This window comes from Prenolepis imparis, unplaced genomic scaffold, assembly GCF_030444845.1.
Source record: "Prenolepis imparis isolate NDT839.2.m4 unplaced genomic scaffold, iyPreImpa1.0 SCAF_9, whole genome shotgun sequence".
In the NCBI taxonomy this organism is placed as follows: domain Eukaryota; kingdom Metazoa; phylum Arthropoda; class Insecta; order Hymenoptera; family Formicidae; genus Prenolepis; species Prenolepis imparis.
In genome coordinates this window covers 1,261,151-1,273,716 of record NW_028141167.1, presented here as the reverse complement: position 1 = coordinate 1,273,716, position 12,566 = coordinate 1,261,151, and the positions used below count along the sequence as shown (strand labels likewise).

Below are 12,566 nucleotides of genomic sequence, written 5' to 3'. Positions count from 1 at the left end.
ATATCGAAATCTATCTTTCAACAATTTAACTCGTATTGTGTGTACGTATTGCACGACTCCCCGTGGATCGCGAAACGATTTATCAAATTCGATCTTTTCGGTTTCGAAATGTATCGCGCAACAATGAAAAGTCGTTCTTTTGTTCGGCGGAAATCATATGCGGCAAGCGTGTATTTTAAATCGATTCGATATGGCTTTGATCCATGTTAGAAATCCAATGGACAGATTGTCGCTAATCGTTACATTGTTATGCAATACAGGATAGATCGAGAAACATGGTACGATCGAAAAGGAGGTAATTTTTCGTGTCGACATTGTAGAATAAGAAAACATTTTCGTATAACACTCCGTTTTCGAGAAAATTGATTTTTTTTTTATTTGAAAAATTATTAATATATTTACGCTTTTTTAAGTTTGAATAATTTAATAAATATTTGCACTGGAAAGAAAAGAGCTGCATTTTCAAAAATTATTAAATAGATTAATTGAATAGATATATTTATAAATATAATAAAATAAAAACATATTTATTATTATAATTGAGCCTTACTTAACTCAAATTTAATAACAAAATTATAGCATAAATCGTTGATATTTTGACGTTGTTTTTATTATTTAAGACATATAGGTAAATATAAAATCGTTAATAAATAATTTTGATTGACGATATGAGAAGATCCAAGAAGTACAAGATGTTTTCGATGAATCGTTATGCAAAAGCAAATTACACGTTGGCATTTAACTATATGGACTTTAGTATGAAAGCGTCCGCGACTCGCCGCGCCGGTGAGATGAAATTTCGACGAAAAGGTGACGGTGGTCTAAAAAAGCAACACACACAGCGGACGGTCCAGCGTGCGATCCGATACGCCAGCTGCTGTATCAATTAGCGGCTTTCAAATGTTGGGCTTTTCGCAATCTTGGCGAATTTATCGGATCAATTTACACACGCGTGCGCGCATTTTACGATGCTATCGCGAGTTATCTCGAAGGTAACCTATCGGGAGTAAAGGCACCGGTCTCCCCTTCTGTGAGGGACCGGACCGGTAAAGGAAGAGCGTCGTCTTTCTCGCTCGGGTGGAAAGGGATGCCCGGCGCGACGTCTCGACTCGAGCAGAGAAACAGAGGAAGGCGGGAAGGCGTTCGCCAGTCAGTCTCTCGGCGACTCTCGAGTCGGATCGTCTTCGCGTGAGATCTCTTCGTAGATATGGTTCGCCTACGCTTGAATCGAGTGCCCTTCGCGAATCTGGAAATCGTCTAACGCATACTTTCCATCATTCGTGCATACCTTCCCTCGCAATTCTTTCGCGATTCGTAGAAGGATCTACGAAGGTCTCGAGTATTATATGGACTTTCGATCGGCATTATTGTGATTGCAAAATATATATGTATCATTCTTGATTAGCGTAATCTCGGGTCGGATTGTTCGAAGCGAGCTTGTGAGAAGTGAATGAAAAATTCCTATTTGCACGAAAGCATATTCTTCGTGCTCGGTGTACCGTAGATCCATCGTTTCATGGTTCGGCTAAAAGTAACCGTTTACGAGTGCATCGTTTTCGAGCACGAACACGTGCTCCCGTTACGGAACTTATTAAGTGTGCGGGGATCGCGAAACGCGGAGATAAACAATCTGCGAGGCTCAAGAATTAGTCTCGTGTAGAGACTTGACTCGACCACTGCGAGAGGAAAATATTTGTATCTCGAAACGGTAAGATTATTTACGAGCATACTCTCTTCTTGTTAATCTTGATTTATATCTCGCTATTAATACGTTTTTGTGCCGGACTGAATTTTAATGACTTTCCATTCAAGCGTGAATCGTATCCGTTTTATTATAACGAGACTAATAATTTTGTTATTATACGAATCAGCAAAACTATTATAGTGTATTTTATATTTATAAGACTGCAAAAATCAAGAAAAAAATGTAATGTTCAAAATGTATACTGTGCTTTACAGAGAACAAAGCAAAAATTTAGTGCATAAAAAGAATCTGTAAAGCTGTAATTTCCATAAAATGAAAAGAGTTACATCTGATGATCATGATAATTATATTCTATAGAAATACGTATTCGTTTAGTATCGTATATCTTCCGGATGCTTTTTTCCTTATTTTTTGTGTCTATTATATTTATTTTCTGTATTCTCTAATTATATATTATCACAACGATCGTGATCAAGATTGACTAATGCCGACAATGAACAAAATAACAATCTTGAATTATGAAATTTGAGAAACAGATACGCTACGTCACGTCAGATGCATTGTGTTGAATTGCATTATATTAGTTAGACACAACATATCATTTTATGAAATATATGATGACATTACATTTTTAATAATGAAAATATCAAATAGCTGAATGGAAAGTTCAGCATTCGGATCCACACAGGAAACGTATTAACATTATTTAGCACTAAATTGCCTTGCAATGTGTTACTATTCTACAAACAATATTTAGTTTAGGCTACGTGAAATATAAATCGACACGCAGAGAAAGTTCCGCTAAGCGTATCTCCTGTCGCGGTGTACACAAGGGAATCGCTCTAATGCCGAAGGAAGGTCAATTTTACGGTGCTAATCGCTAGCTAGAGTTGATTCGCGATCGCGAAGCACCTCGATTTCAAACATCCATACTCATTGCTCATTGGATAACTCAAGATAACAATTGCTCTTTGCTATAAAAAAAAAAAAGAAAAAAAATTCAACGAAGCACGATTGCGGTTAATCTCGGCGGTAAATTAGATTCTCTTAAATGGGCTAAATATGTCGTTTCCATGCGGATTTCAAAACCGAATTTTAAATCGCGGTTTACTGCAATCAAATGGCAGTTGACGGCGTATTTCGTGATTAAAACGCAATCGCTTCTTCGGATTAATAACATAGCCGCGTGTAATACCATAGTCGCTATTTAAAGGGTACAAATACTCTGTTATTGTACTGAATTTGTTATGATCTCTGAAAGAAGAATGTGCACGTTGATCGAACAAGTACAAAGTATAAGCACATTCAGATTATGAAACATTTTTCCAAGATTCTCAATTGTATAAAGCTTCGTAAAACTTATTCCATCTTCCATAATGCGATGTAAAGATTTACCTTGATAAACCGATGCATCGATTACAACAAATTTAAAGAATGCTATTTAATGCAAGACATTAAAGCAGGGTTTGACTAAGTGGGCCCAACCCAATAAAACCCGGTGGGTTTTATTGGGTTAAACCCACTTTAAAAAACTTACTTAAAAACCCATTTATAAAACCCATCCAAAAATGCTAAAAATTTAATAATATTATAAATGAAGTATTTAATATTGATTAATTTTTATTTAATTTTTCTTATTTATTAATGTAATAGAAGGTCTATTACATTAATAAATAAAAAAAATTAAATAAAAATTAATTCATAATAAGGAATTGTGCCAATTAAATAGCCAATTTTCTTAATCATTAGCGAATTATAAAAACGAATTCATATATTTAAGAGGCCAACTTTTCGAGCCATTATTAGGGTGTTATATTAAACTCAAGTTTATTCAATTTATTATACAAAACATAATAAAATATAAATGGAAAGTATAAACATTTCATTATGTTTTGTATAATAAATTGAATAAACTTGAGTTTAATATAACACCCTAATAATGGCTCGAAAAGTTGGCCTCTTAAATATATGAATTCGTTTTGAACATTACACGAGCGTAGAAGACTTTCTCATTTGAATTATAAAAAATTAAATTAAAAAAATTAAAAAACCCAACAAAATCCCAAAAAACTCAATAAAACCCAATAAACCTCAAAAAACCCGGTTTTAAAAAAAAAAAGCCCTGGGCTGGGCTTTTTAAAAAAAACCCGGGTTTTTTCAAACCCTGCATTAAAGTCCTGGCAATGCATTTATAGTTTTAGACAAAAAAAATCCTTTCCAGAATAATTCAACGAATTAAAAAAAAAACATTTTTACGTAAACTTCCCTTAATATAATTGTCTCGATAATTGCTCTGAACGTTTGAAAAACGTTGCACAAAAGCGAAAGCTGGTTTTCATTTTGAAACTTCATAAACATCGTAGAATATTTGTACACAGCTGTATCCAATTGGAGAGATGAAATAGAATGAAGTTTATATCCGGACCTCGAACAGACTCACTTTCGCTCGTTACCGCCTACAGAAAAATGCAACAGCTGTTATGCATACGCCGTGATATTTTCTGAACCTCAAGGGTAAAGCGCACTAAGGGCTTCGTAAGAGGCAGCTGCTGGCGTCGCGGATCAACTACACCTGCCTGAAAGTATTTGTCGATGCCATTCGTTTCATTTTTTTTTCTCTTTCAGAGATCACGTTTAGCCTCAGTCGTTCTCAAATAAATCCGCGGAACGTGCCTGGGAAAGTCTGTAAACTTGTTCCAAAAATGGAACGATTTTCTTGAATCAATCCATCTTGGATTCTTCGAAAAGTCTGCAGATCGTTTCACAAGCCTGGGCAATTTGCGTCGGAGAGATTTTTTAGAAAGATATGTTTTTTTTTAAATCAGAGTTCGAATGAAAAAATTAATACTTTTGTTTGAAGAAACTTTTCAGCCTTATTATTCTAAAAAAAAAGTTAAACATTGTCCTCACACACACATTTTTTTACTGCAACTATTTCCTAAAGAGAGCGTTACAAAAAAAAGATAGAGGTTCTGTTCAGTGTAATTTTGACAGGAAAAGTAATCTATCGAGACACACATTTATAGAGTGCTAATTTTAGATAACCCAATATTTATCGGGAACTCTCGATTATCAATCACTTAAGGCAAACGTTTTCCTTTCGATATCACACGCTCTCGAGCGATAGTCAAGGCAAGTGCGCGCGTATACACGCATACGTCATTCGCGGCGGAAAAGAGATAAAGGAGGCTCTCTCGCTCATCACACAGAAAGCACAATTAGCTCATTCATCGTCCGCGTCTCTAGTGTCAGCGTACGCGAACGTGCGTGCACGGCCGACAATCGTGTACGAGAGAGAAAGAGAGAGAGTTGGTTTATCGGTGCAGGCGCCAAGTAGTCAGTCACTGTGACTCGCAAGATACATTCTGTTAGGCATACCACGCAGCGCGGCGTTCAAGAGAGTTTATTATTATACTAACAGCGTGCCTTGTACATCGCGTGCATCGAGGTACACGTGTAGAGGTATTCGCGATGGCGGAAGATCACTATACGCGCCAGAAAAGAGAGAAATCCTGTATGCGCGCACGTCCATTCTTCTCGTAGAGATACATCGTTTACAGTTTTTATACTTATTGTCAGTTAAAAAAAAAGATAAATATACGCTAGAACGCGAAGATATGTAATTTAAATAATACGCTTTGTACTGTAACTTTGTCTCTCCGAAAATGTGCGCTCTCAGAGGTAAGAGACGCACATCTCTCGAATAACGAAGCGTGTTTTTATTTTGTTATCTCAATAAGTTTCGCCGGTTATTTTTATCCCGAGATCATTTTTCTCGGGGTCTATAAAAAGGGCGGGTAGCCCGCGGCGGCGTCGCGGCCGCGAAACCGGCCCTCGACGCGAAAGCGATCGGCCGAAAGCAAATTCCATCGCTCCGGTGCGAGCGCGAGAGGTTGTTGGATCGCACAGCCGCGGGGCTAAATTCCCAAATGTGTGCAACGCGTAATTCACTACTAGGTCGAGGTCGTTACTTGATCGAAAAAATCGATGCACTCTCTTTGATAGCGTTATATATTCGTTTTATAGCGTTCTAGATCGGAGCGAGAGGCGATGCCAGAAATAGAATACCGCTCTAAGGTATCCCTCCCTCAAACGAATGCTTGTATGTGAAAATACTTTGTGAGAATGTTTCTCAATTTGTAATGGTCTCTTTAGAAAATAGTTGTAGTAAAAAAGAAACATGATAAATAAAAAAAAAACATATTTCTTTCTAAAAATCAATCGGTTGATTAATAGAGGAAATCTCTTCGACGCAGATTGCTCCCAGGTCTGCGAAAAATCACGACGCGAGATTCGACGGCGAGAAGTTATTTAAAAGCGTTTGATAAACGCGTTGGCAAAGCACACGTCCTTTTTGCCATGTGCACAACGCGTCTTCTCTCACCTCACCAACACATGCGAGAGTGGATACGCCTATTACTGGTTACGAGATTAGAGCAATTTATAGTATCGTCTGAGAATACCGGCCCACGCAAGCAAGTAGTACCGCACTTCCGGCCGAGCATATGTTACAGCGATTTCGTCTGGTTACTCTTATTGCGATTCCGTATCGCTAACTAAAACCGCGCGTTGCTCTTAGAAAGCTGAAAGACATATCTATATAATTCTCGGATCGATAATTTCAGTGAATAAAATATTCTTGAAAAAATTGAATCTTTCTATAAGAGATAATTCTCTGATAATGGAATATGTCATCCGGGATAATGTTCATAAAATTTATAACGTTTTTTTCTTCCACGAAATCCGTTTCCCCATAATTTCACCCACGCTATCGTCGGCACGCCAAGTACGTTAAACGCCGATACTTTATTTTACCGATACACGACGTCGCGACCGGCCCGTTTCTTTCTCTCGCCTCTCTCCTCTCCGTTCGCCACAATGCCGTTTTCAGTGGCAGGCCTCAATTTGCCGTAATTATTATGTTTATCTTCCTCATTCACTTAAGTCCGCGCACCGATCCGGGTCCTCCGTGTTCATTGTTTCGTGCGGCAGCAAACCGAAAGGCCAATATTATCAGGCACTCTCGTCTGTCGTCTCCTCTCCCTCTCGTATACGATTTACACCATAGACGTCGATTCTTTTTTTCCGTTTATTCGACGGAAACAAAATTCCCGAACCGCTGACTATGATTATGATCGTGTAAAAAATTTATCGTTTATTATCTTATCGGAACAAGATTTATATCTTATTGTTAGATATGAGAGAGAGAAAGAGAGAAGATGCTCGTCCGCATTTTATTAAATCAATTTAAGCGACACATAACAACCGATGACGTTCGTGACAACGATAAGAGAAGGAGAGATTGAACATGGAATCTCTACGAGCGAAACGTTCGTATATACGTACGTGCGAAATCCGCTATATAATCGCGTTCGCGTCATGTGCGTGGCTGCGCGGCCACGCGCCAATCATTACATCCTGAAAAAGGTGGGTCTACCGCCAATCAACCGCTATGTCAAATCCAATTTGCGTGATCCTTTCCCTCGGAAACGACACGAAATCCTCGTCACGCCCGGCAATTTGCGGCGCGCGGCTCGGCGCGCCGACTGCACTTTCGACGAGCGTGAGAAGCGAGTGTCGGAATGTTGCACCTACGAAGAAAATAACACACGACTCTCATAGAGAGAAAGGGAGGAGAACGCGCTCTCGCGCGCGTGCTTCTCGATCATCGAGCTAGACGCGGAGCACGCGTGTTAAACCGTTTCGTAAAATCCATTTCGGACGTTACAAATTTTTCTGACGAATCTGAAAAGATATTTCCTCGTTCTCTCTCGGTCTGCCGAGAGTCGATCGCCCGCCAGGACGATGCTCATGCAACGTCCGGCTTCCTTACATATATAGCCACGCGCCGATCATTATATACGCTCGTGAGAAGGCGATAACTATCCCGATCGATCCAGTTTGTCAAACGCAATTTGCGTGATCCTTCTTTCCCGGAGCGTCCGATTCGCACGCGATAATGAAAGTAGACTGACTTTCTTCTCTCTAATAGATTAAATAGGATCGCGAGTATATATTAATCTTGGAAATAGCGCTCCAAGAGAGAGAAAAGATCTCATCTTTCGCTTAATAACATCTTTCAATTATACCTTCCGTGACGGAAGTTTTGATTGTAGATAATGTATCCTTCTCTCCAAGTCGGAGAAAAAAAAATAAAGATTTTTTTCGAAACGGGTCCCCTCGACTACCGCGATGTTGGCGTCGTCCTCCGCTGTCGAGAGTCCGCTCGAGAAGCAGAAGGAGTTAGCACGAACAGATCGTTTCTGCGCCCAAGAGAGCGAAGGCCTTTAGGAAAGTGTAAAGAGCGTCTAAAGCGGGAAAGGGAGAGAGAACGAGGGAGTGACAAAGTAACTCTGCCGAGCCGGATGGGATGCGAGAGAAAGAGCGAAAGATGAGCGCGGGGTGAAGGAAGAGGGTTGGTGAACAGAAGAGAGATGGTTCAAGGAGTAAGAAGAAGAAGACGAAGAAGAAGAAGAAGAAGAAGTTAAGACGGTCCAGCGCAGGCAGCATCACCGCAGCCGGAGGTGATGACCTGCTCAAGGCCACCCGCTCCCAACCTCTCGGACCGAAGAGGAGAACCACTCTTCTGATTTTTCGTTGCTCCCTTTTCTCTCCTTCGACTCCTTGTTGCAGCTCTCAAGCTCTCTCTTTCATTCCTTCTTACTTCTTCTGCCTCTCTCCTTCTCTCTCGGTCAGTTTCCGTGCATCTGCCTTTCTTAGGCTCGCTGAACTTTGCGCAAGTCCTCTCTTTCGCTCTATTCTTCTCTTCTGTTTATTTCCGAATTTGTTAATTCGGAAAATAACCGAGCGTTGCGAAAAATAAATTACAAGATACATATAGAATGTAGTCTGAAGATCTTAATTTTGAAAGCAAATTTCTTTTTTACGACGATGAAAATCCACCTACAGATGTCGAGGAAGAAGATTCGAGCGAAGCACATGCGTCTGAGAGAACAGAGAAAAAAATCAACCACGATGCAAGAGAAGTCGTAAAACAACGAATTGTAAGATCGCGCGCGACTAATTCGCCTGCAGTCGCGATATAGTGTTCGCCGACATAATGTAATAAAAAAAAGAACGTCAAGGGAGGGTCTTTTCCTTTGTTTCACGTCTCTCGGATCAATTCGATCAAACGTTTTTCGCGACCGCTATCATCCGGACGCGTAAAATTATAGATCCTGATGATTTCGACGAGAGTTTTACATTAATTGTATACAAGTATTGTATACACAAAAATTGAAAAAGGGTCGTTTTCGGGGTAAAAAAAATCTCGAAATCACGGAAAGAGAGTGAACTTTGTGCAAGCGCGTGCGTGTCGTACTTGAAAAAAGATATTTCGTAGTGACTTTGCACGCGCGCTCCTCGATGGTGTATCTGACGTTTAATAAGCGCGGGTCAACTGGAGTCAACGGTGCAGCTGTGTCGACCGACAGCCAACTATTACCTCGATTCATTATCAGTGGCCTCTTTGTGCACGTCTCTTGTTTCGTGGGACTTCCCCTTCCCTCCCCCTCCGCCACGCTGGCGTTAACTTTTTTCAATTGAAATGTCACCCGTAGCGTAATTCCCCGTCGACTGCTATAATTGCAAAAAAACAAAAACACGTTTGTAAGCATGCAATCGCCTATATAAATCGCATGCGATTCAATTACGTACGAATTTATATATGCATATTCTCGGTCTCATCTCTATTTGCTTATGTAACACGGGCTCTGGATAAAAGTTATTTTAATAAAATGACGCTGATTTCTCCAATAATCTCAGAATTATGACCAATAAAAAGAGTTGTATATATACAATCATATTGTTATGCTTAAAGATTGATACGGTAGACACAGTATATAATAAATAAAAGCATATGGCATTTGTTGCAGCGCGAGATGACGAAGCGGACCGTGTGAGCGAGATCGCTGCAAAATATCCGGAGGAGGAGGACGGCAAGAAATCGAGCAAAAGTAAGAAAAAGAGAGATTATTCAATAGATCGATACGAACTATATCTACAAATATTCGTAGAGATGACGAAACACGTATTTCGCAAGCGCAGACCTACCTATATAGATCGCGCACGATTTTTCCGCGCGAACGGCGAACAATAAAACCGGGATCGACAAAAAAGTCGTCTAATATCGGCTAATATTACTTTCCCGAACGCGATCTTATCTCGCGCAGAGATATTAAGGTATGACTGGACGGATTTCGACAATAGTGTATTTGCGTTTATGTGCGGCGAACCGTGGACGACTGGATTCATTGTGAGGTAAACGATAATTCCGCTGCGCCGGGGTCGTGTCAAAGGTCCTCGTTCGCGAGAAATGAATCGAAAATGTCAGCGCGGTGGTGAGAGAACGATCCTTTATTTAGACTTTAGCCGATCTTAGCGCTATAGCAATAGAGCGTTTAAGACCTCTGCGGGTCGAATACCTTTCGCGGTTTTACACCGATCGCCCCGTCCTTCGGTACCCGGTGAAAGTCCGCAGGAATTCGCCCTCGCTCGAACTTCACATTGAGATCCCCGTGACGTGTCACGAACTCGCTCCAGACACCCGTAACGAACACCTCGACACGATTGTTGTTGCCTCGTAAAACGGCGACGAGTTACGTCGAGTTCGGTCGTGTCGTCGTCCTTCGGATTTTTTTCATCGGTGACGGAGAAGGAAACGTATGCACATCCGAGTCGAATAATCGACGAGGTCGTTAAAATACCGATTAATTAATAGGAGTAGGACGTAACGGTAGGATTGAGAGACGCGAATCTTAATTATCTCAATTATTCCGGCATGAATTTAAGGACGTTTATTAGCCACATTTTGACAGATTCATGAAGGTAATAAATAATGCCTCTTGTCTCCTCGTCTTTTCCGCTTTTTCGCAAACGCGTTCGCTACTGGTTCTTTTCCATTTTTTCTTAATTTAATTGGATATAAGATTCTCGTTCGATTCGCTGATCGTTTTACAGCTGTCCGGTCTCACGAAGGCGCGAGCTAGGTGGAAGCAAGATGAAGCGTCATCGGCCTTTCGAAGCACGTACGCATCGGGCCGCTGCATTTAATACCGATGTTTCCGCATTCTGGAATCTTATTTCTGAACGGGGAATATTCGCGATGTCTAGCCAGTGCGTGGCAAAAATGTGCTGCTGCCGACTGCTCGCGCAGTCGTGAGTGTCAGATGCTCTCGCGAAACCGCCGTTCATACCGAGTATTTTACGGTCCGCGGCGACTCGACATTGCAAGTATTAACATAAGACAGTCCCCGGGACTCGATCGCGAGGAGAATCGCGAGAGCCCCGATTCCGTCGTAAGTGGATTTTAATCGCGATTGCGATGCAGATTTTATTTCCGCGATCCAAGATTTTATTCCTGCCCACGAAACGTCCTATAACGATAAAAATGTGCGCGACATTGATTATTTTTTATTGTGTATCCTAGAACTGGGTAATAGAGAACGTTCTCTTTGAAATTTCAATCGATTTGTCATGCTTTAGATAAGAATCATAAGCGCACGTTTAATCCTTTTGTCAATAAACCCAAGGCAACTTTAAATGTTAAAAAAAATGTCGAAACTTTTCTCAACAAAATACAAAAGGCCTTTGTATTCGGAATCTCCTAAAATATAATAAGAAAGAATATTCGATATTCAGCAGCTGCGATAAAGAAACTGTCACAGTGTAATGTGTCGAAAACACGCAGTTGGTATCCGGGTACCCATACATTGATGAAAAGGTAGAGTTATGCATTAAAGGGGTTAAAGAACGAGAAAATTTCGATACATTTACTTCTCACGAAATGTGGGAATTGATATACGCTCGAGACGTTAAATGGACCTTTCGTGAACGGTACGACTTCTCTTCCGAGAGTGTCAGAAGCTAAACGTGATAAATGAATGCTGTGCCCTCGCGTCGGCACGATGTAACGCGAGCCGCGTCGTCATTTTAGGACCTTTCAAGCGTCCACCAGCGCAACACGTCGTCCACGACATAATATGAAGAAAAAAAAAAAAAAAAAAAAAAGAAAGAGATGATGTAACGCGCGTGAATCAGACACGTGAGATTACCGATGAGCCGAACAAACGGGTTGGCTCTCGCAAGAGATGAGGAATCGGCGGTCCCCTTTATCGGAGTTCGGCGACACGGCCGTTCGGCACGGATTATCTAATATTTGCACGGTCTTTATTACATCAAAACTGCTATTTTTCTCCGAATTTCTCGGATAACTTTGCGAATCGTTCGCGGTCGTTGAACCGGTCGAAGAAAAACCGTGAATTGCGAAAAATCGCGAAAAACGGGAACAAAGTGCGCAAGCCGCGCATCGTGAAACTGCTCTTAATAAGATTAGCTTTTCGCGAGATAACGGTTTGCGAGGAGTTACGTGACGAAATGTAAGTGGAAGCTAGTATACGAGAGGTGTGTCGCGTCTCCCCGAGATAAACGTATTAAATTGCGGCGCGCTTTATGTCCGATCGCTTGATTCCCACGAAAGGGAGGATCGTTTCTCGGAAACGGGAGAGCGACAAGTCGCAGGCGAAACGTCTGTAAAACGTTTTATAAAATATTGTACAGTGTATTATACGAGCCTCTGTAAAATATATTCTACGCGTTTCTAACACATGTCTCTCCGGAGAATACGCGGTACGAAGGACGCGTCGCGCTTCATTCGGTGCCTGAAAATCGATCATCCACGCTGTAACGCACGGACTTATATTGCTGAAACGCGTCTCGCGTCGCGGACATATTTAATGACGCGAGTTGTCGCACGGGATGATGACGAGGCGAAAAGAGCGAGACCGCTATATTAAGGAGGATAAAAATAATAATTAATAAATGACGTTCCTTTTTTTTCTTCTTTTTTTTACGAGACTCCCTT

The 12,566-nt window shown here is 40.9% G+C and overlaps 1 protein-coding gene across 2 annotated transcripts in view; it reads left to right on the top strand.

Annotated features, from left to right (window-relative positions):
* The window catches only part of Bbg (PDZ domain-containing protein big bang), a 40,313-nt gene that overhangs the window by 17,257 nt on the left and 10,490 nt on the right, over nucleotides 1-12,566 (top strand). Inside the window, exon 6 of one of the 2 annotated variants that reach the window (XM_083045038.1) lies at nucleotides 9,580-9,660. The exons of the other annotated variant lie outside the window; for it this stretch is intronic. Within the exon in view, the coding sequence (XP_082901164.1) occupies nucleotides 9,580-9,660 (81 nt within the window). The remainder of the gene's footprint in view (nucleotides 1-9,579; nucleotides 9,661-12,566) is intronic. 2 annotated transcript variants of the gene reach the window in all.